Source organism: Chelon labrosus (genome assembly GCF_963514085.1).
Source record: "Chelon labrosus genome assembly, chromosome: 22".
NCBI classification, from domain to species: Eukaryota; Metazoa; Chordata; class Actinopteri; order Mugiliformes; family Mugilidae; genus Chelon; species Chelon labrosus.
Window position 1 is genome coordinate 23,043,376 of NC_140355.1, and position 21,764 is coordinate 23,065,139.

The 21,764-nt window shown below is 44.9% G+C and overlaps 3 protein-coding genes across 5 annotated transcripts; 1 reads left to right on the plus strand and 2 right to left on the minus strand.

Annotated features, from left to right (window-relative positions):
- Positions 1-305: 305 nt before the first annotated feature.
- On the minus strand, positions 306-5,775 carry kctd9b (potassium channel tetramerization domain containing 9b). The gene is made up of 12 exons (XM_084571720.1): positions 5,611-5,775; positions 5,317-5,438; positions 4,877-4,920; positions 4,644-4,737; positions 3,499-3,557; positions 3,276-3,404; positions 3,120-3,187; positions 2,937-3,032; positions 2,713-2,862; positions 2,069-2,174; positions 1,830-1,963; positions 306-1,150 (listed from the first exon to the last, which is right to left on the minus strand). Exons 1-12 carry the CDS (start codon positions 5,656-5,658, stop codon positions 1,034-1,036), a joined length of 1,167 nt encoding a protein of 388 aa, XP_084427846.1. The 5' UTR covers positions 5,659-5,775; the 3' UTR covers positions 306-1,033.
- A 663-nt stretch (positions 5,776-6,438) lies between these two features.
- Positions 6,439-11,767, minus strand: marchf5l (membrane-associated ring finger (C3HC4) 5, like). Of its 3 annotated transcripts, none has more exons than XR_014699746.1 (6): positions 10,735-11,747; positions 10,354-10,556; positions 9,753-10,055; positions 9,298-9,464; positions 6,693-8,163; positions 6,439-6,598 (listed from the first exon to the last, which is right to left on the minus strand). XR_014699746.1 is itself a non-coding variant. In XM_084572635.1 (6 exons), exons 2-6 carry the CDS (start codon positions 10,761-10,763, stop codon positions 7,999-8,001), a joined length of 867 nt encoding a protein of 288 aa, XP_084428761.1. In that variant the 5' UTR covers positions 10,764-10,823; positions 11,651-11,767; the 3' UTR covers positions 6,439-7,998. The 3 variants fall into 3 exon arrangements, 2 of the variants coding, with proteins under 2 accessions (XP_084428761.1, XP_084428762.1); XM_084572635.1 differs by having other exon boundaries at positions 6,439-8,163; positions 10,735-10,823; positions 11,651-11,767; XM_084572636.1 differs by having other exon boundaries at positions 6,439-8,163; positions 10,735-10,823; positions 11,293-11,307.
- A 730-nt stretch (positions 11,768-12,497) lies between these two features.
- Positions 12,498-18,651, plus strand: actr1b (actin related protein 1B). Its single transcript, XM_084572851.1, has 11 exons — positions 12,498-12,695; positions 14,004-14,068; positions 14,426-14,501; positions 14,632-14,757; positions 14,846-14,970; positions 15,245-15,461; positions 16,139-16,231; positions 16,348-16,522; positions 16,607-16,668; positions 16,756-16,796; positions 17,246-18,651. Exons 1-11 carry the CDS (start codon positions 12,648-12,650, stop codon positions 17,346-17,348), a joined length of 1,131 nt encoding a protein of 376 aa, XP_084428977.1. The 5' UTR covers positions 12,498-12,647; the 3' UTR covers positions 17,349-18,651.
- Positions 18,652-21,764: the final 3,113 nt, after the last annotated feature.

Below are 21,764 nucleotides of genomic sequence, written 5' to 3' on the forward strand. Positions count from 1 at the left end.
GGGACCTCTTTCCTTTAAATAAATCAATATTTTGGTCTCACAGGTTTTAGTCAGATTGATTTCCTGTCGTCTGTGATGTAACATAGTTTTATTTAGTCTTGTTCTTATTCATCTCCACTGACTTTATTTTTTTATTTTCTGAAATCAACCGTTTATTTCTTGTAACTGATGTTTGGCATCAGTTTCATGTCGTTGCTTTACGTTCAAACAGAAAACACTTGACCTCTAAAGTGACTCAGATACTAAATGAATGTCCACGTATTCGTATGGATTTTCTAACGTGCACAAGAAGAAGAAGAAAGACGTTAAGAAAAACATTTATTAAACACAAACACAGGGTTTTAGCACCTCCAGTTTACAAGTAACATTCAGAGATTTAAAGACAAACTGTGTAAACATTAATCGATCTGTTTTCAGCAGGATGAGACTAAAACAAACACGTATGTAACACGTAGAAATGCAGCAGCTAAAAGCGTTACAGACGTTTAGAAAAAGATTAGTTCTCATGGAAATAACGTTAATTTATTTCCATCCTTTAACTTTCTTGTAACACTGGATATATTTTATAGGATGGTTTCAAAATAATAAAATAAAAAACACATGAATACAAAGATGTCCTGATTGATCTGATCATCCTGTGAAAGAACTAAACCTTTAGTTTAATGTTTACACATGGACGTCTAGTTTCCTCCTTTACACTTTTAAAATGATTTTTCTGGCTCATTTTGTTTTTAACATCTTTTCCATTCAGTGTTTCAGACGTTAGACTTTCTGATGATAGACAGTAGTTCATGTTTTCTTAGATTACATTTGATCAAAAAGGTTTCTGAATATCACAAACCTGCATTAAACACATTTTAAACACTACATTCAAGAGTCCAGAGACATTCTGGTGGAATGTCACCGCTGACGGACGCGTTTTAAAACGAAGCATGCTGTAATCTCTGAGCTCAGAGTCAAATAAAAGGAAGGACTAAAATCGTTTGGCTTGGTCTGCTGTGGTTTAAAGCTTTACGAGGAGGTCGGTGTGGTTTCAGCGAACGCTCTGGGACATGTGCAGAGGAGTCAGCATCTCCTCAAAGATGGCCCCCTTCACGTTGGAGCCTCTGAGGTTCGCCTCCTGAAGGTCGCATCCAGACAAGTCACAGTTCTGGAAAGATTAGACCCACTTGAATTAATTGGAAAGGAAACGCACCGTTATCAGCCACACCAAGATTAAAACCAAATTAAAAACCTGTTCAGGCTCCACATGTGTCCCAGACCACCTCCACATGTGGACACTAGAGACCAGATCAGTGTTCACACCTGGACCTGTTTAACCTGGACTCTAGAGACCAGATCAGTGTTCACACCTGGACCTGTTTAACCTGGACACTAGAGACCAGATCAGTGTTCACACCTGGACCTGTTTAACCTGGACTCCAGAGACCAGATCGGTGTTCACACCTGGACCGGTTTAACCTGGACTCTAGAGACCAGATCAGTGTTCACACCTGGACCTGTTTAACCTGGACTCTAGAGACCAGATCAGTGTTCACACCTGGACCTGTTTAACCTGGACTCTAGAGACCAGATCAGTGTTCACACCTGGACCTGTTTAACCTGGACTCTAGAGACCAGATCAGTGTTCACACCTGGACCTGTTTAACCTGGACTCCAGAGACCAGATCTGTGTTCACACCTGGCCCGGTTTAACCTGGACTCTAGAGACCAGATCAGTGTTCACACCTGGACCTGTTTAACCTGGACACTAGAGACCAGATCAGTGTTCACACCTGGACCTGTTTAACACCTGGTCTTATCTGAGATGGTTGGGTTCATGTTCTCACCTCCAGGTCGGTCCCGGCCAGCGTGGCTCCTCTCAGGTTACAGTTCTTCAGCTTGGCGTTCTTCAGGGTGGCGACTCTCAGGTTGATCCCCGTCATCTGACTTCCCTCCATGTCCACGCCCTTCAGGTTGGCTCCTGACAACACAAACAAACAAACAAACAAACAAACATGAATATGAGTTGAGGATAAAACAGGAGTCCATGCAGGTTCATCTGGAGACGTCTGATCAGCTGCTTCACCTTCCAGGTTGGCCTTGATTCCTGCAGGATCCTCAAAGTTGCAGCTTCTCAGCGACGCTCCCTCAGCGTTGGTGCACAACATCTTCACACCTTGAAGATTGGCCGCCTGCAGGACATGGACACAGTTACCATCACTTCTTTACTTGTCCTTCTTTCCTTAATTTCCTCCTTCTTTCCTTTTCTTCCCTCCTCTCCTTCCATTTCTTTAGTCCTTATTCCTTCCTTCTTTTACTCCTTCCTCCCTTCTTCTTTCTTTCCTTCCCTTCATTTTTCCCTTCCTCTCCTCACTCCTTCCCTTCCTCTTTATTCCTTCCCTCCTTCCTTCATTCCTTCCTTCCTTCCTTCCTTCCTCAGACAGATCTGAAGTGCTGTGGACAAATGTGGAGACACATTTTAATACCAGGTGTGAACACAGGCACTTAGAGGTGGACAGGTGAGGTCAGATTGTCCATGTTGGATGTTACTGGTCTTAAAGTGACCTGATATTAGAGTGATCAGATCGCGGGCAGACTTGACTGGGACGTCCCAAGTTAGTAGCTTGAGACTTGTCTGTCTAACCAGAACGATCAGAGGTTGTTAAAATCTAAAGAAAGCTTTTTGTCGCTAGCTAAATGTAAATCAACTTGTCTCCGACCACAACTCACGTCGAGACACGCCATGGACAGGTCGGCCCTCTCCAGGTTGGCCCCGCTCAGGTTGGCGTGGGTCAGGTTGGCTCCTCTCAGGTTGGCCATCTTAAAGTTGATGTAGCGCAGGTCCAGACGGGACAGGTCGGCGCCGGTGAAGTTCAGACCCTGAAGGACCAGGGACCGGTTTGTTTTATGGACGTTTACTTTCTTTAAAGCACAGATCTGCGGCTGTTGTTTACCTGACAGCGGAGCTCTGACTTCGTGGTCGTGGCCAACAGGAATCTGATGAACTCCTTGCGGGTCAGAGGTGAGTGGTCGTCTGGCGGCTGAGTCGACTGAGCAACAGAAACAAACCTTTAACCCAACAACTCATTCTGGTACATGTGTGTTATGTGAGGTAGGGCTGGTAGATTATCTGACACCTTTATGAGCGTCTCCAGCTGCTCAGCGAGCTCCTCGATACCAAAGAATCGAGCTTCTTCCAGCACACCTGCAGAGGAAAGGATTAACTGCTCAGGTTAAACTGCTAATATCAGATGAAATGGTTTTATTTCCATGTTTCTACGAGTGTCTTATACCCAGAGGGTTGATGCCTTCGTTGATGATGAGCTGTCCATGTCTCAGGTAATTCAGGATGGGCTCAAAGTAGTCCGGACTGCGGTCGATCAGGTACGCCCCCTGGGAGTCCTGCTTGTTCCCCCAAACATCTGGAATAAAACACGACGACGGTGGAAGTGATTCAACACAACGAAGCACAACAGAGACGAGAATGACTCGTGTTCAACAGTTAAAGCTGTTCACCTTTCTCTCTGAACATGTGGGCCAGCATGCTCTCAGGCTCTTTACTGACCAGAGTGCTCCTGAGCAAACACACAAACAACGTTTTATTAGGAGCCACACAGAAAGTTAGAAAGATTATTTCACTTGATGCCACAGCTGGAAACGTTTAACTGACTTCATATCTGTCAGAATCATTTATTTTATGTTTCTACTTTCAAATTCCTGGTCTGGTTCAGCACGATCTCGTTGCTGGATCCCAGCTAACAGCTTCCTAGCCTCCCAGCTAACATTAGCTCCTCTTAGCTTCCTAGCCTCCTAGCTAACAGTAGCTCCTCTTAGCTTCCTAGCCTCCTAGCTAACAGTAGCTCTTCTTAGCTTCCTAGCCTCCTAGCTAACAGTAGCTCTTCTTAGCTTCCTAGCCTCCCAGCTAACATTAGCTCCTCTTAGCTTCCTAGCCTCCCAGCTAACAGTAGCGCTTCTTAGCTTCCTAGCCTCCTAGCTAACAGTAGCTCTTCTTAGCTTCCTAGCCTCCTAGCTAACATTAGCTCCTCTTAGCTTCCTAGCCTCCCAGCTAACAGTAGCTCTTCCCTAGCCTCCCAGCTAATAGTAGCTCTTCCCTAGCCTCCCAGCTAACAGTAGCTCTTCCTAGCCTCCCAGCTAATAGTAGCTCTTCCTAGCCTCCTAGCTAACAGTAGCTCTTCCCTAGCCTCCCAGCTAATAGTAGCTTCCTAGCCTCCCAGCTAATAGTAGCTCTTCCTAGCCTCCCAGCTAATAGTAGCTCTTCCTAGCCTCCTAGCTAACAGTAGCTCTTCCCTAGCCTCCCAGCTAATAGTAGCTTCCTAGCCTCCCAGCTAATAGTAGCTCTTCCTAGCCTCCCAGCTAATAGTAGCTTCCTAGCCTCCTAGCTAACAGTAGCTCTTCCTAGCCTCCCAGCTAATAGTAGCTCTTCCTAGCCTCCTAGCTAACAGTAGCTCTTCCCTAGCCTCCCAGCTAATAGTAGCTTCCTAGCCTCCCAGCTAATAGTAGCTCTTCCTAGCCTCCCAGCTAATAGTAGCTTCCTAGCCTCCCAGCTAACAGTAGCTCTTCCTAGCCTCCCAGTAGACTGTTTGGAGAACCTCTACACCAACAATTAACATCATAGACTGAAATGGAGGCGTCATATTCACCTGGTGGTGGTGAAGCAGCGTCCACCGACGTTGAGCGTCAACCAGTCGGTGTGAGTCTGACCTGCTTCAGGACCACTGAAGTCTCCCTGAGGATCTACAAACAAAGATGAATAAAGACTCTTTTTGTTAAAGGTCATTTCATTTGGTTTTTGAGACGTCTCAGGACCTGCAGACCTCCTCCTCCTCCTCCTCCTCCTCCTCCTTCTAGCTGTCTAACAGGTCATCAAACCCACCTTCAAATGAGTCTCCGTCTGAGATGTAGAGCACATCATCATCTCTGCAGACACAGATACACACAGTCTTTACCAAACACTCTATAACTGATTTTATAATGTCTCTAAAATGTGTTAATTTAAAGTTTTCTCTTGTTTTAACATGATGTTTGTTTTAGAACATAAATACCAGACATGTTTGATTTTTAACTGCAGATGTTATTCTAGTTTAACTTTGACCTGTGACCGGAAGTGAAGACACGTCGGCCATTTTTTTTCTCTCTACAGTCTATGACCACAAGATGGCGCTGTTTACACTGAGTTTAATATAATTCAGTCCTTCTAGGTCCTCCATAGGAACATACATGACTACTGTCCCTTCTCCAGACTGCAGACACATTTAATATATTTTTAAAGGTATGTGTTCTGACCTTTTAGAGCCAGTTTCGGTTCGGACTCACCTGATGAGCGCTATGTCGTCTATGAGGCCGCCGTTCCCGTTATAAACACTAGAGGCTCTGATTCCCAGCTTGACACCGGCCACGCTCAGTAAATCCTCCAGGGAACCGTACACGGCCACCACCTGCACGACAGCCCCGGTAACACAACACCCGGTAACCGTTACAGAGCCCCGCGTCAAACACAGCGTCCCACATTAGCTCCTGACGTTAGCTAGCATGTAGCATGACTCTATGGACGCCAACCAACCGACACACCTATTTCCCTTTTTATTTATATATATATATATCTGTTACCTTTCCATTCGTGGACGTCCCGTTGACAAACAGCGTGACTCTTCTCATGGTCAGAAACAGGATCAAACCGAGCGTCGCGTGCTCGGATTATCTCCCATTAAAGTTGTTTTTCTTTTATTCTTCAGGAAACAAAACAATCTCTTTTCCGGGTTCCAGTCCGGAGTCAAACAACTCGAGCGGCGGAATAAGCCAATCAGCGTTTAGATCAAAACGCGACAGCCAATCGGAGAAGAGAGTGGGCGGAGCCTTACGGTGCACAGAGGATGGTTGGAAACGTGTTTAATTCTTGTTTTGTAGGTTTTATGATTATTATTTGTATCTTTCATACAGTAGTAATGAGTTTTTATTCATTAATGACATCACTGTTTATTGTAGATTATTAATGCAACCATATGACGTAATTAAAACTAAAACTAATTACATTATTCAGAAAAATTAAAACATTTTATTTTTATATTATGCTATGCTGCATGGTCTCTCTTAGCTAATGTTAGGTAAATATCATTATTATTAATTATTTAATATTATTATTTTACATTATTTTCTTGCAGACACATATTAACATAACATCAGTCCTAAAACAAACCATAGTACAGATTAAAACTGAACAACACTCTTAATTTGGCAGATAATTATTACAACTAGCTAAAACTAATACACTTTTAAATATTCACATAATCCCAGATAATTCACTTTATTAGATTTTGTAGCATTAAACCTAAAGATGAGATTGGAACCTGACTATAAAGATTTATAGCAGCAACACAAACCTGCGTTAGCGTTCACCTTTAACTTGTGCGTATGAGAGGTAATAAAACACAACGCATGTGATTTACAAAGAGGTTTATTAAATAAATCCTTCACCCAGATATGAATCACATCAACACGTCATGTTCGTTTAACAGAAGTAAGAACTGATCTACAGAGCAGCGTTTCCTCCACCCTCACTTTAATCTTTATTTGTTCATTTTCAACATCATCTCCAGCACTGAATAAAAAAAAAAAAAAAAAGATTTACATAAATCAGTTTGTTGATGTCACATGACCACAAGAGGAAGTGCAAACTGGCATGTTAACCTCACCCTGGTTCACCCTGTGCAATGAAATGATGAAACGCTGCCACTGGTTTGTTGTTCTGTTACCGTGGCTCTAAAACAACAACAACACAACGTTCAGTCTGCAAACAAACAGGAATTTACAGGAAGAAAGAAAACGACACAAAGGGATTCACCTGAGTTTTCTGAGCTGATATGAACAGGAAAAACATTTAGAGGCCAATTAAAAGGTTTTTAGGAAACAATCAGGAGACGATGGTCAGTAGAGTATTGAAGCAGCTGATGGATCAGAACCATCAACAGCTGGTTAAGTTCTTATTCACATCAAAATAAATCTCTGGACTCTTTAGAGGCGACGGTCGACTGGAGGAGTGAAGCCAAAATATCTTTATCGCCCCCCGGTGGTCAGCTGTGGTAAATATTATAAGCCCCGCCCACTTAATGCTGGCAAACAGGAAATACATTTAAAACAAATCTGTTTTCTGACATTTTTTCTGACACACTAATGTTTGTTAATGATTTTTCAGGAGGATTGCTGCTTCCTTTATTTCTAACGTCTGAATGAGCTGTGAGGTTTATCTACAGAGACACCGAGGTGACAGTTTGGGACTAATTTCTACAAACCAACCACTCAAGAACATCAGATTAAAGAAAGAACCAGGAGCCACGTCCATTAACAAACAGACAAACAGAACAGAAGCAGCATGACGTCTCGTTTCCAGTTCCTGCACCAACAATAAAAGATGTAGGAGCTGAAAGACGATCCAGGTTAGCAGCTGTCTCAAAGGTTATGTTTAAGTGCATGCAAACACAATGAACCTCTCATTTAACCCACATTCTTATTACTCCACATTATTATGATTGTCTGAATAATTAGATTTATTGCACAATAAATACGATGGAGAGAGTTTGACAGATCCTCCGTCCACTCAGCGTTTACTTCCTTTAACAGCTGATTAATAACGTCACTAATTAAGAGAAAAATGGCCGCCGTTATTAATCTTACCCAAAGGTGTCTGATCAGAGTTTACCACCACAGAAACATGTTCTCACTGAACAGCTGCCACCAGAGTTTTATTTGGCGTTTAGCTGTAAAATGATTTAGATGAATAATTAATCACGTCAGCTGGAGAACGACGCTTGTTTCTGGCGGCGTCTGAGGAGACGATTAAACTCTGCTGACGTTATTTAGGCCGTGGATCATAAGGCAACAAAATCCAGTTTAATAAATATCTTCAAGTATCAGTGAATTTAAGGCAAAGAGGAGCCCGTCCTAATTAAAGCAGGTGTTAAACGAACCCTTCTTCGTTCTGCGTCGTGTTCGAGGTCAAAGTCACTCGTTGCCGCTGTCCTCGGTGTCGTCCCCTCCGCCCTCGGCCTGTCCGTCCCCGTTCCTCTCTGGGTAGTTCAGGATCTGTCTGTTGGCCTGAATGATGTACTGCTGCCGTTTGAAATACACCTTCAATATGCCTTTAATCACCACAAACGCAATGCCGCCCTGCAAGAGAACAGGAGACGGGAACGTCAGGGACAAATACGACGAGCTACGTTTGAATTCTAAATGTGGAGAAACAAGATTTCAAGAAATGTTGTAAAGATGCAGCAATGGTTGTTTGTAACGTGATAAACCTCAGAGACGGTGGAAGCACGAGTCATTAGTGTCTAGGAAGGAAAGAAAGAAGGACATAAGGCAAACTCCTCTTCCTCAGATCAGCCCTGGTGAGTAGGTGGTCTTTAATGTGACCCAGGACTCATTGTGTGTTCACACTACCAAAGGAAGGAGGTCACATGTGTCCCAGACCACCTCCACATGTGGACTGACACCAGATCAGTGTTCACACCTGGACCTGTTTAACCTGGACACTAGAGACCAGATCAGTGTTCACACCTGGACCTGTTTAACCTGGACTCTAGAGACCAGATCAGTGTTCACACCTGGACCTGTTTAACCTGGACTCTAGAGACCAGGTCAGTGTTCACACCTGGACCTGTTTAACCTGGACTCTAGAGACCAGATCAGTGTTCACACCTGGACACTAGAGACCAGATCAGTGTTCACACCTGGACCTGTTTAACCTGGACACTAGAGACCAGATCAGTGTTCACACCTGGACCTGTTTAACCTGGACTCTAGAGACCAGATCAGTGTTCACACCTGGACCTGTTTAACCTGGACTCTAGAGACCAGATCAGTGTTCACACCTGGACCTGTTTAACCTGGACTCTAGAGACCAGGTCAGTGTTCACACCTGGACCTGTTTAACCTGGACTCTAGAGACCAGATCAGTGTTCACACCTGGACACTAGAGACCAGATCAGTGTTCACACCTGGACTTGTTTAACCTGGACTCTAGAGACCAGATCAGTGTTCACACCTGGACACTAGAGACCAGATCAGTGTTCATACCTGGACCTGTTTAACCTGGACTCTAGAGACCAGATCAGCGTTCATACCTGGACCTGTTTAACCTGGACACTAGAGACCAGATCAGTGTTCACACCTGGACACTAGAGACCAGATCAGTGTTCATACCTGGACCTGTTTAACCTGGACTCTAGAGACCAGATCAGGATGATACCCCTGTTCTCTCTAATTCAGTTATACATTGTTCTACATTTGTCTGGTTCTCACCAGGACGGTTCGCTGCAGATTGGAGGCGACCCGACTGAACAGCAGCCGTCCCACCAGACTGGCGATGGAGGGAAAGATGAGAGCTCCACACAGAGTCCTGGACACTGAGAGGTGATCTCCAGCGTTGGGCCCGTCCACTGGGACACGAGGGATGTATCGACCGGTGCCTGAAGGGACAGAGACAGGGAGAGAGACAGAGAGAGAGACAGAGAGAGAGACAGAGAGACAGAGAGAGAGACAGAGAGACAGAGAGAGAGAGAGAGACAGAGAGAGACTGTTATTTATTGACAGTTAAACCAAAACCAGACTTTTATCTGAGACTCTCTGTGAGGACATGAAATTCTTTTTTATGTCTTTTTTTTTAACGGCCATTTTCCCATCAGCACTTGAACATAACATGTCAGTGTGTGTGTGTGTGTGTGTGTGTGTGTGTGTGTGTGTGTGTGTTCACATACCGGGCTGGAGTGTGCGTTTGCAGGAGTATCTCTGCCACAGCCTGACGAGGTAATCCTCCCAGCGGATCATCTTCCCCAGGACCAGCACCACGGGGATGGTGGGCAGGCCCATGAGCAGGAACAGGGGGTCGGCCCGCTCCATCACGTACAGGCCCTTCTTATGTCCGACCACCTGCATGACCGTCACCGCTCCATACGTGACCGCCGACCAGTACGCCGTCCCGACCACGACGCCCACCGCAGCGAAGGGACTGGCCCGGGACAGAGCTCTGTCCACCTGCTGCAGGAAGTACACCAACGGGCCTGAGGAACCACAGACCACAAGAGTCTGATGAGGATCGACCACAAACCTACAGACGCTGCTATTACGACTCTAAAAGGTCTTAAGCGTCTCTGTGAAGGTTCTCAGTCATCCAGGTCAAAGTATAATGAAAAAAGACATCTGGACTTGTTGTGTTCCTAGAAGACATGTCCTCCAAGCCTTCAGCTCTAAATAAGCTCTGATAAAAACCGTAACTCCCCACCAGTCATTCAGAGAGGAAGACCTGGAGGTAACGTCTTCTACAAACACAGAGTCCAGAGACTGGTCGCCGTGGCTCACCCATCTTGGGGAAGGTGATGTGGTATTCTGTCCCGCACTGAGGACAGTTGACGGCTCCGCCACTGTTTCCTTTCTGCTTCTCGTCCAGCCAGCGCTGCAGACACGACTGGTGGATCCATTTGGTGCAGCCTTTACACCTGCAGGGACTCACCCACTCAGCGCTGCGGTCGTCCCTCTCCGTGGCAAAACACACCCAGCAGTGTCTGGACAGGACAGACACACTCACCTTAACAATCAAAGGTCTAAGCCTAACTAATGTTAATGACCTGCAGCTGCAATTAAATGACACTACTATGTACTAATAAAGGGTCCATAAATGATAAATATCTGTGTGGTGTGATTGAAGTGGGACATGAGACGCTCTCAGAGACGTGGTCTTACTTCTCAGGCTGCTCGTCAGCGAGGGCCATGACGCTACTGACCGGACTCTGATCTCTGAGATGTTGAACCCATCAGACTCCAGGAACCAACTAGGGAACGAGCAAAAACACACCGACACACACCGAGACACACACCAAAAACACACCGACACACACACAGCAGCTGAAAACGTGAACTATAAACCTGCAGTAACTGAGTCTGAGCTAAAGCTGCTTCCTGTGAGTACATCTATGTGTCTACGTAGTAGTAGAGTAGTAGTATTTAGATTTAGATTTATACTATTTACTCAGCTCAACCTGTAATAAAGCTTAATTTGTTTAATAAAACTGTAAAGCGGTTATAAAATATAATAAAAGTTAAATTATTAAACTCCTGACATGTAGCTCTGCAGAATAATTCAGTCTTTTAATATGTTTAGTGTTTACATACAGTATCTTTGTGTAGTGAAACCATTCAGCCTAAATTTATCCACAAACACGTTCCCAGACAAAACTCAGCTGTTATACAAAATATTAACACGACAGCTTCACATTTAGTTTATTAACAGGACATGTTCACCTCAGACTCCGTCACCTGCTCTGTCCTCCTCTGATGCTAATGCTAAAGCTAAAGGCAGGTTTGATAACAATAGTTAAACTCTGCTTTTGTCAAACAGTTAAACTAATGTATTCTCGTCTAAATGATCAGACGAGTATATGAGGACTCAATACGCGTATTTACGCAACGTTTTATCAAGAATTATTCATTTAGTTTAACAAAACAAACAAAACAATAATTAGCTCCAGAGCTAGCATAACTTCAGCTAGTAGCTTGTAGCTAGTCCACTTGAACTATGCTAGGTTATTTCATACTACAGCTGACAAAACAAAATGTCTCTTTACACAACATTAGTATAAAGAAACCCGTCAACACCTACCTGAAAAGTATATTAACGTATGTTTCTCTAAAAGCCGGTTTAATAATGTCTTTTAATCCGTTCCTCCGGTGTTTTGTTGACTTTCTGAGCTACTGGAGAAAACCCGCCCCGTTTGCCTTTTAGCTGCATTCTGATTGGCCGGACGCACTGACAGTTCGTGCTACATTCACGGGGTGTAAGAAACGTCGGAAGGTTAAGTTAAGAAAACAATAGCGTTTACCTTCAATCACGTGTTGTGATTTATTCCTCATATCATATGGTATTAGATACTTCTTATTTTATGTACATTTAACTCATTACTTATATTATTGACAATTATAACTGCATACTTGGTCATTAAAATGATTTTCTGTTGAATGTTAATACCTGAAGATTTTATCAGTGAGCCTCTTTATAAACGAATAGTTGATATTTTTTAATTTTTGACTGCTTCTTATTAGTTATAATAATTTGACTTACCACTGTAACACAGAACCCATTGATGTTCCACATACTGTATATTGATAAATATATGAATTTTACACATGTGTTAACTGTAAGAAGAATTTTTATATTTGCATATAACAGATACCTGTATTTTAAAAAAAAAAATAAAAATAGTGTTGTAGTTGTACGCTACTGTTTTTAATTCAAAGTTCACCGTTCTGTTGTTTTTTTGACCGTTATTTGCCGAATCCACCCAGAAACTCTGCCGTCGCCCGTTGACAGCAAACGCAACGCACGGCCGACCAGTTAGACGCCGTGATTGGTTAGACACGTCCGTCCGTCCGGGTATCCCTCAACGCGATTGGCTGATTGGCCCGTCAGTCAAAGCGGACACGGTTGTTGTGATGCGGAGGCGGGCCCGACTCTCAGCGGCAGCAGCACAGAGGAGCGGCGGCGTCGACTCGGCGTAGAGCAAAGTGACAGGGCGTTATCTTTTACATGGTTAAAACACTAGACAGGGAGGAAGACACCCGCGGATCGTCAGAAACATATCTGAAATACTCAGTCCGTTATGGAGTCCTATGACATTTTAGCTAACCAGCCCGTTGTGATCGATAATGTAAGTATGATGATGTCATTCATCCACACCCAAACCGAGGCCGCTAAGCTAACGGCTAGCTAGTCAACTATTGTGTTGTGGCAAAACAAACACCCGGTCGACCTCGACCAGCCGCTGTGAATGTGCAGCTTTTAGCATCGTCGCTTCACAGAACAACACCAGAGTCAGTGTCAGTGTCGAGGTCCGGGTTTCTTTCTGTTTTTTTTTGCAGACACTGAGCGGACGCTAGCTAAAGCTGCAGCTAGCTCACTGCAACAACCGGCTAGCTTCGGTTTTACCGGATCCTGAACGTTAGCTGCCGTGGTGCTGTAGCTTCAGCAATGCTACCTAGCTAGCATGGTCATCCGTTAGCCGTTAGCTCAACAGGATCCAGGGAAAATGAATCACAGCTTGATCCAGACGGGTTTTAGAAAAGGATCGACCCGGATCCTGTCAGGAGGATCAGTCACAGCCACAGATATTAAACAGAGAGGAGCCTCCGTTAGAGCTGCAGCTAGCTGACTGATCAGAGCTACTAATGAACGAGGCAGCTCAGGTAGTTATTCTGGAAAAAATGCAAATGTTTTATTTTTGTATTTTGGACAGCTGATCACAGGAAACTGCAAAACAACTACAAACAGCTATAAACAGCTCTATACCTCTATGTGTCAAGCTCCAGTGACTGGCCAGTTCATTAGGTACACAAATAATGTTGATTTGGTTTAGAGGCGGAGTCAGAAAGGTGGTGATTCACCTGGATGGAGGCTGTGGTTCTGTTAGACTGGGTGGATCTGAGGAGATGTAGTTCAATGAAAACACAGTTTTCACCTTTTTATAAAGAGACGGTTCAGAGCAGGATTGTTGTATTAAAATGCGTTCTAGTGTTCCTAATGAAGTGGCGAGGGAGTGTATGTTCTGGCAGCAGCTCTGCAGCTAAAAGCCTCAGTGTTTAGTTTAACTCCAGGTGTCTGTCAGAGTCCAGCTCCTCTTCCTGTCGTCTCCAGACACAGTTTCATCCTCCATAAACTCCTTTCTGTCCTGGACTCAGCTCCCTGTGGATTAGTTTGGGCTTGGTTCACGTTTGGGTGGATCCTTGGAGCGTCAGCGGGAACGAGTCGTGACGGCGGACGAGGACAGACCGTCTCTTGAAGCCTGAAAGGATGTGGGACACAGTGTTTCTGGCGGCTGACAGTGTGACTGCCGGACGCCTCGGGCTGCGTCTCATGACCTCCGTCCTGCTCAGGCTCAGAGGTTTCTGCTCAGCGCTCTTTAACCGGTAGCTCAGTTACATCTCTGAAAAGTTTGTGTGTGTGTGTTTTGTCTCTGCAGGGTTCGGGGGTTATCAAGGCTGGGTTTGCAGGCGACCAGATCCCCAAATACTGCTTCCCGAACTAGTAAGCCCTCGTCTTCCTACACCGCTCTTTGTTTTAATCACAACCAGCTGTTAAAGAACAGAGAGAAGGGACCGGAGTCAGAATCTGGTTCAGACTCTGGGACATGTTTGTCTCAGACGTTACTGACTCTTCAGAACGATCCCACTCTGGAGCTTTAACAAGGAGGAGGAAGAGGAGATCTGAGGCCTTCCTCCTCTTCCTCCTGTAGTGATGATGATAATGATCCATGTCTGGACCACAGAGACCTGGACCAGTGTCCCACATGTAGACTACTTCCTGCTTCATTCAGGGACAAAACCACGAGTTTAAACCGTATTATTTGTGTATAATTGTGCGACTGTCTTTTTTCCTGTGAAGTGTGGGACGTCCCAAACATGTGCGCGTGATGGCGGGGGCCCTGGAGGGAGACCTCTTCATTGGACCCAAGGCCGAGGTACGTCCCAGGGCTACAGCTGTGTCATTATTGTGTACAGTTACCGTGGTAACGTGGATCTTCTTCTGCTCTACTGTGATGATGATGATGATGATGATAATGATGGTGATGTCCCGTGTGTCTGGACCAGGAGCACAGGGGCCTGCTGTCGGTGCGGTACCCGATGGAGCACGGCATCGTCACCGACTGGAACGACATGGAGAGGATCTGGCAGTACGTTTACTCCAAGGAGCAGCTGCAGACGTTCTCTGAGGAGGTGAGCTCCTCTCCGGGTCCCGCAGGTTCTACCAGAGGTCCTGGGACGAGGAGTTTTAATCTCATTTCATTGTGCGTTCGTCCTCCAGCATCCTGTGCTGCTCACCGAGGCGCCTCTCAACCCCAGCGTGAACAGGGAGAAGGCTGCAGAGGTTTTCTTTGAGACCTTCAACGTTCCGGCGCTCTTCATCTCCATGCAGGCCGTGCTCAGCTTGTAAGAACCGCTCGTGTCGACTGTCGGACGCTTTCTGCTGACTAACAGACTCTGAGGCTGCTTGTGGTGAAACTGTGTCTGAGCTGTCAGTCACACGTTCCCATGTTCTGTTGATGTCTGTCAGAAAAACATGTTAAAGTCACAGAGAAGAGAGAAGCTGGGAATCCTTTTAAACACAAACACACTGACCCTTCCCTCGTGTAGCAGGAGGAGCAGCTTCTGCTCCAGCTGATGAACAGGACCGTTGACCTTTGACCCCCTCTGTCTCCTGCAGGTACGCCACGGGTCGTACCACCGGCGTTGTGCTGGACTCGGGCGACGGCGTGACCCACGTGGTGCCCATCTACGAGGGCTTCGCCATCCCACACTCCATCATGCGGGTGGACATCGCCGGGCGGGACGTGTCCCGATACCTCCGCCTGCTGCTGCGCAAGGAAGGCTACAACTTCAACACGTCGGCAGAGTTCGAGGTCGTCCGCACCGTCAAAGAGGTGAGGAGGAGCACGGGGCAGCTTCTGTGACTCCTTCATGTTCAGACGGGGTCTAACCCACGGTGTCTGACCCACGGAGTCTGACCCACGGAGTCTGACCCACGGAGTCTGACCCACGGTGTCTAACCCACGGTGTCTGACCCACGGGGTCTGACCCACGGTATCTGACCCACGGTGTCTGACCCACGGGGTCTGACCCACGGTATCTGACCCACGGAGTCTGACCCACGGGGTCTGACCCACGGGGTCTGACCCACGGGGTCTGACCCACGGTGTCTGACCCACGGTGTCTAACCCACGGGGTCTGACCCACGGGGTCTGACCCACGGTGTCTGACCCACGGGGTCTGACCCACGGTATCTAACCCACGGAGTCTGACCCACGGGGTCTGACCCACGGTGTCTGACCCACGGGGTCTGACCCACGGAGTCTGACCCACGGAGTCTGACCCACGGTGTCTGACCCACGGTGTCTGACCCACGGGGTCTGACCCACGGGGTCTGACCCACGGTGTCTGACCCACGGGGTCTGACCCACGGTGTCTGACCCACGGGGTCTGACCCACCGTGACCCACGGTGTCAGACACCGTGGGTCAGACCCCGTGGGTCAGACCCGACGTGTTGACCCACGGTGTCTAACCCACGGTATCTAACCCACGGTGTCCCGCTGCTTTCAGAGAGCCTGCTACCTGTCCCTCAACCCTCAGAAGGACGAGACTCTAGAAACAGAGAAGGCTCAGTACGTCCTCCCTGATGGAAGCACTTTAAATGTGAGTCTACTGAGGACGTACGTTTTATTGAGGAGAGACGTGAATGTTTCCGTCCCAGACATTAACCCCTGTCCTCCCCGTCCCCCCCGTCCCCCCCGTCCCCCCGTTGTGTCCAGATCGGTCCAGCCAGGTTCAGAGCTCCAGAGCTGCTCTTCAGACCCGACCTGATCGGAGATGAGAGCTCGGGGATCCACGAGGTCCTGGCCTACGCCATCCAGAAGTCTGACATGGACCTGAGACGCACACTCTTCTCCACCATCGTGTTGTGTGGCGGGTCGACGCTGATCAAAGGTCAGTGAAGGGGGAGGAGCCAACCACCTGAGATCAGCTGTGACGGGTTCAGGTGGATTTAATCTCGTGTTTGTTTCCTCTCAGGTTTTGGGGAGAGACTATTAACTGAAGTCAAGAAGCTGGCGCCCAAAGACGTGAAGATCAAGGTCTGTGTCTGTGGAGACGTTCAGATGTTTGTTCAGACTCAGATGATCTGATTTAGTTTCTTCATGGATGTTTGTCTCTGTTTGTAGATTTCTGCTCCTCAGGAGAGACTCTACTCCACGTGGATCGGGTGAGTCGTCTTTTTATTAGTGGCTCATTAAACACGACGAGAACCTTTAATGATCAGCTGCTCCGTGACGGGAACAACAGCCTCCTCCTCTTCCTCTTGTTCTCTTCCTTTTTATTCCTAAAGTTCTTCTTTTCCTCTTCCTCTTCTTTTACTCCTTCCTCCTCCTCTTCCTTAAAAGTCTTGTTCTTCTTCTTCTGTTCTATTTCCAGTAAATGATGAAGATGTTTTGACACATGTATCTGATCACATCATCATCATCATCATTTTGTTTGGTCACCGTGGAAACAGTTAATCTCTGATCACAGTCATTGATCATATTATAATCAGCTCTCCTCCTCCTCCTCCTCCTCCTCCTCCTCCTCCTCCTCCTCCTCCTCCTCCTCCTCTTCCTCCTCCTCCTCCTCCTCCTCCTCTTCCTCCTCCTCCTCCTCCTCCTCTTCCTCCTCCAGTGGCTCCATCTTGGCGTCGTTGGACACCTTTAAGAAGATGTGGGTGTCGAAGCGAGAATATGAAGAAGACAGAGCACGTGCCATCCACAGGAAGACCTTCTAGTCCGTCAAACGCCCCCCCTCCCCTCCCCTCCCAGCTCCGTCAGAACCTCCTCCCCCCCTCCTCCCCAGACATCCATCAACCTTCTGATGGCCTCTTCCTCCCTCTTCCTCCTCCTCCTCCAGCGTCTCCTCCTCCTCTCAGAGGGCAGATGACGGTTATCACTGTGGACTCGTACTACAGACCACGCTCCACTCTTTAAGTCCACGTTGAAGTATTTGCTGTTGCTCTGTGGCTCTGGCGCCGTGTACGGTGGAAGGAAGGTGTAGAATATCATGAATAAACATGAATGTTTGTTTTTTTTTTTTTTTTTTGCTACTGTTAAAATGATTTCCATTCCAGACCGAAGATTTATTCTTTTATTTTATTTGGGTCTTTAGGTTTCTGCCATAAATAAATAGTTAAACATCATCACCTCTGTACTCTGTCTGACAGACGACTGGCCTCCTTAAACACACGGGATTAAAACAGTCTGAGAAAGAAACGCCTTCAATATTATTATGATTGTTTAATTATTATTTTATTATTTTCTCAGCAGTCGATGGTTAAAGGAGAGATGATGGTTTTGTTCTCGGTTCTGACTCGACATATGTCTGCAGAGAAAAACAGGAACTAACATTTAATTCTTCCTCCTCATCCTCCTCCTCCTCCTCCTCCTCCTCCTCCTCCTCCTCCTCCTCCTCCTCCTCCTCTTTAACTCCTCTCTAAGTCTGTCCACATTGTCCCAGCAGAATATTCTTCCTCTTATTTGTCATAAAACTGAACTGGTCTCAGAGTCAGAACCGAGTGAATCTGATCAGCGCTAGTGTCTCTGCTTCATCATAAACATCCTCCTCCTCCTCCTCTTCCTCCTCCTCCTCCTCCTCCTCCTCCTCTTCCTCCTCTGTGTTAATACCAGTAGACGCCCCAGTCTTCAGATTTCCCAGCATCTCTCCCAGCAGTGAAGGGGTCGTCATCGTGTCCACATTTGTCCGCCTTAACTCCTCCTCTTCTTCCTCTTCCTCCTCCTCCTCCTCTTCCTCCTCCTCCTCCTCCTCCTCCTCCTCCTCCTCCTCGTCTGCTTTGGGTGTTTTTAAAAAATAAAAAATTTTAAAAAACAGAAAAAAGACCAAACTACAAAAAATCCAAACGAGACGAAGGCTGTAGATCGTCCTCGTCCTCGTTGGACGGAGGAATGCTTTTCAGTCAGAACCAACAGGATAACAGACTAAACATATGTACAGTACTGTTGATTCAAACTGTTGACTCAAGTGTTTGCTTTTACTTTTCGTAAAATTCAGTATAATAAATAAGTTGATGGCTGCTGCTCACGTGTCTGTCCTCCATCTGTCTATAGGGCCGAAGAGAAATTAAATCAAGGTTGGAGATTTAATCAGTAAACATCTGATCCTCTGAAACTGTGTCTAGAAATAAATAAACATTACAAATATATATATGTGTGTATATATTAAATGTGTTGGTAAAACATCAGTGTATCAGATAATAATTAGTCAAATAAATAGAAATAAAAAGTCTGGAACTACTGTATATTATTTATAAGACGACAGTTTAATACATTTATTATTTCAATACTTATTTAATAATTTAATTCTTAATAAAATAACATTTTACTAATAAAATATTACAAATAAAAGAATTAATAATTTTGAAAAATATTGACCTTAAATTTCGAACAGAAATTTAAATAAAATACATTTGTTAAAAATAATATAGAAAATATAAATAAAATATTTAATTAACATATCACACAATTATTTAAAATCATAAAAATAAATTACATTATTTATTAATGACATGTATTAATGTAACACATATATTATTATTATTATTAATAATAATAATAATAATATTTATGCTGTTGAATCAACTGTTGTGTCCTGATGCAGTCTCTCTGGTGACCAGCAGGTGTCAGTCTAAGATCTAATAAACATAAATACACTGAGCTTCATCATCATCATCATCACTCTGATCTGTCTCCACTGAGCTCCTCACTCCTGTTCTCTGTCTGACACTAACCCAGGATCAGTCTGACAGGAAGAAGAAGAAGAAGAAGATGGTGATGATGATGATGATGATGAAGAAGAAGAAAAAAGATGGTGATGATGATGATGAAGAAGAAGAAGAAGTTTTGACAAATATGTTAAAAAACCTTTATAATAAAATGTCCAGAAAATTAGTTTTTAATTTAAAATTCAGTTGAATAATAATAATAATAATAATAATAATAATAGTATAGAAAATATTAAATATTTGTTTACTGTTTTTTAATAAAAAAGATTTAATAATAAAAGTGTATATAATATATAATACAATTATATAAATAACCACAAATATTAATAAACCAAATGTAAAACATGAGAAAAATATTCAAAGAAATTCTGTGTAAAAAAACATAAAGATAATTAATATTTGAATTAGTGATTAGAAGACTGATCCAGACACCAGAGGAGTCCATCACCATCCAGGACCTGGAGGTGGAAGTAGTGGACACTGTAAGGACCTGGAAGTCCAACATGGACAAGAGACTGGACTGGAGGGACACCAGTGATGCTGTGAGTTACTGGAGACGTCCTACCAGACTGAACGTTGCTGTGGTTTGATGGAGGAGCAGCAGGAAGGACATCAGACAAAAGGATGGACATGTGATCAGCAGTGAGTTGGAGACGTTTGTCTCAGTGAGGGACAGGAGGACACTGGACAAACGTGTCTCCATCATGGACAGTCCATCTGATCCACTCCACCAGACTATAGAGGGACAGTGGAGCTCATTCTCCAACCGACTGATCCAGATCCACTCAGGACGTCCTTCCTCCTCTAACAACAGAACATGTTATTACTGTTAATGGACATTAGTATCACTACTGTGGATATAATATAGATTCTTCTGTCTCTGTTTCTTGTTCATATGCTAATTCTGCACATTTATGCTGATACTATTTATATTTTATTTTATTTTATTTTATCTTTCATGTCCTCCTTAAGACTGTTTTTTTTTTCTGTGACCAAGCAACTTCCCTTGTGGATCAATAAAGTCTAAGTCCACTGATCATTAGATTTCCCTTTTTAATGAAAAGTTAAAGATCTGAACATGATGAAGAAACTATTTACCATAACAGGTTTATCTGGTGTAGACTCAGAGCCCCGTGAATAATAGAGCAGATAAATATCTACGTCTGTGACTGATGAAGCTCAGCAGGAGGTGGAGGAAGCAGCTTCATCAGCTGCTCTGTGTGAGGAAGAGGAACAAATAAAAGATGTTCAATTACAAACTCTGAGAGGATGATCCTCAACACCCACCAACAGTCTGGACCAGAACCAGAACCAGAACCAGAACCAACTGAGATCAGGGTCAAATCATTCTGGAAAGAAGCTTTAGTTTCTAACAACTGTTGAGATGTTGACTCAACTTTTTACTGTGCAGACGATTTAGAACAAGATGTAGAGTCTCTTTCACTGGACAAAGAAATATCTCTGTTACTGAGGAAATACCATTTAAATTTACACTCACTGGCCAGTTTATTAGGTACACTAGTGAAACCAGTTCATGAAACACAGATCACTGGGAGGTAAAGACCCAAACGTAAGACAAGAATGTAAGAAAAACAGACGGAGGTTAATCCAAACGCATAGATCCAAAAGAAAAACAGTAAAGATTAAAAAAAATCAAGATGAGAACACGCGGAACTGAACAGAGAACCAACCAGAGGAACATCATAGAGAACCTGACAGAGGACAAAGAGAAAGACAGGACTATATATAGACACACCTGGGTAGAGGATCTAACGAGACACAGGTGAGACTAATGAGGGGGCGGAGCCACAAGGAGAAACCAATCAACCAATCAGAGTCTCTCTAATGTAAAGCCTTCTTCTTCTCCTCCTAACGTCCACAGTCCTTCCTGTCGTCTTCTTCACGTTAAAGCCTGTCGTACCACCTCAGGTCTTTACCTTCAGCGCTGATGACGTGGTGGAAACTCAGAGGTGAAACCAGGACAGGTGAGATTTATCTGCTCCACCTGGATCCTGGAGCAGCTTCCTTTCTCTCGTCTGTTTACGAGCTGAGAGGAAAATACGTTTGAAGAAGTTTGAGTCAAAGTTTGACCTGAGGTGACTCGATAAGAGACGAACCCCGTCCCAGAGCGACCCGCCACCTCATCCTCACGTCTCGTTTTAAGCTGCAGTCTGTCGGTTAGAGACGCTGCAGAAATCCCTCAGATTTAACGGGACAAATAAGATTTATTTATTTTATTTATCTTATTTATTTTACCCCCCTTCCACTTTCAGCTTCGCCTGGAAAACACTGCAGCCCCTGAACTGTGCAGGGATCTGCGGGGCTGACTCACTTTGCATACATTAGCATTAGCTGGGTTTATTTTAAAATAAATGAGTCAAACAGGGAGAAGCTGCTGCTGCTGCTGCT

Excerpts from the sequence above, each read along its gene's own strand:
- kctd9b (XM_084571720.1), bottom strand. The coding sequence starts at position 5,658 with ATGAGAAGAGTCACGCTGTTTGTCAACGGGACGTCCACGAATGGAAAG. Across the intron at positions 4,738-4,876 it reads AGACGGAGACTCATTTGAAG|ATCCTCAGGGAGACTTCAGT; the intron begins GTGGGTTTGATG and ends CTTTGTTTGTAG. Across the intron at positions 2,863-2,936 it reads AGTCAGAGCTCCGCTGTCAG|GGTCTGAACTTCACCGGCGC; the intron begins GTAAACAACAGC and ends CTGGTCCTTCAG.
- marchf5l (XM_084572635.1), bottom strand. The coding sequence starts at position 10,763 with ATGGCCCTCGCTGACGAGCAGCCTGAGAA. Across the intron at positions 10,557-10,734 it reads GCTGACGAGCAGCCTGAGAA|ACACTGCTGGGTGTGTTTTG; the intron begins GTAAGACCACGT and ends TGTCCTGTCCAG. Across the intron at positions 9,465-9,752 it reads CAAACGCACACTCCAGCCCG|GCACCGGTCGATACATCCCT; the intron begins GTATGTGAACAC and ends CTGTCCCTTCAG.
- actr1b (XM_084572851.1), top strand. The coding sequence starts at position 12,648 with ATGGAGTCCTATGACATTTTAGCTAACCAGCCCGTTGTGATCGATAAT. Across the intron at positions 14,971-15,244 it reads ATGCAGGCCGTGCTCAGCTT|GTACGCCACGGGTCGTACCA; the intron begins GTAAGAACCGCT and ends TGTCTCCTGCAG. Across the intron at positions 16,797-17,245 it reads CTCTACTCCACGTGGATCGG|TGGCTCCATCTTGGCGTCGT; the intron begins GTGAGTCGTCTT and ends TTCCTCCTCCAG.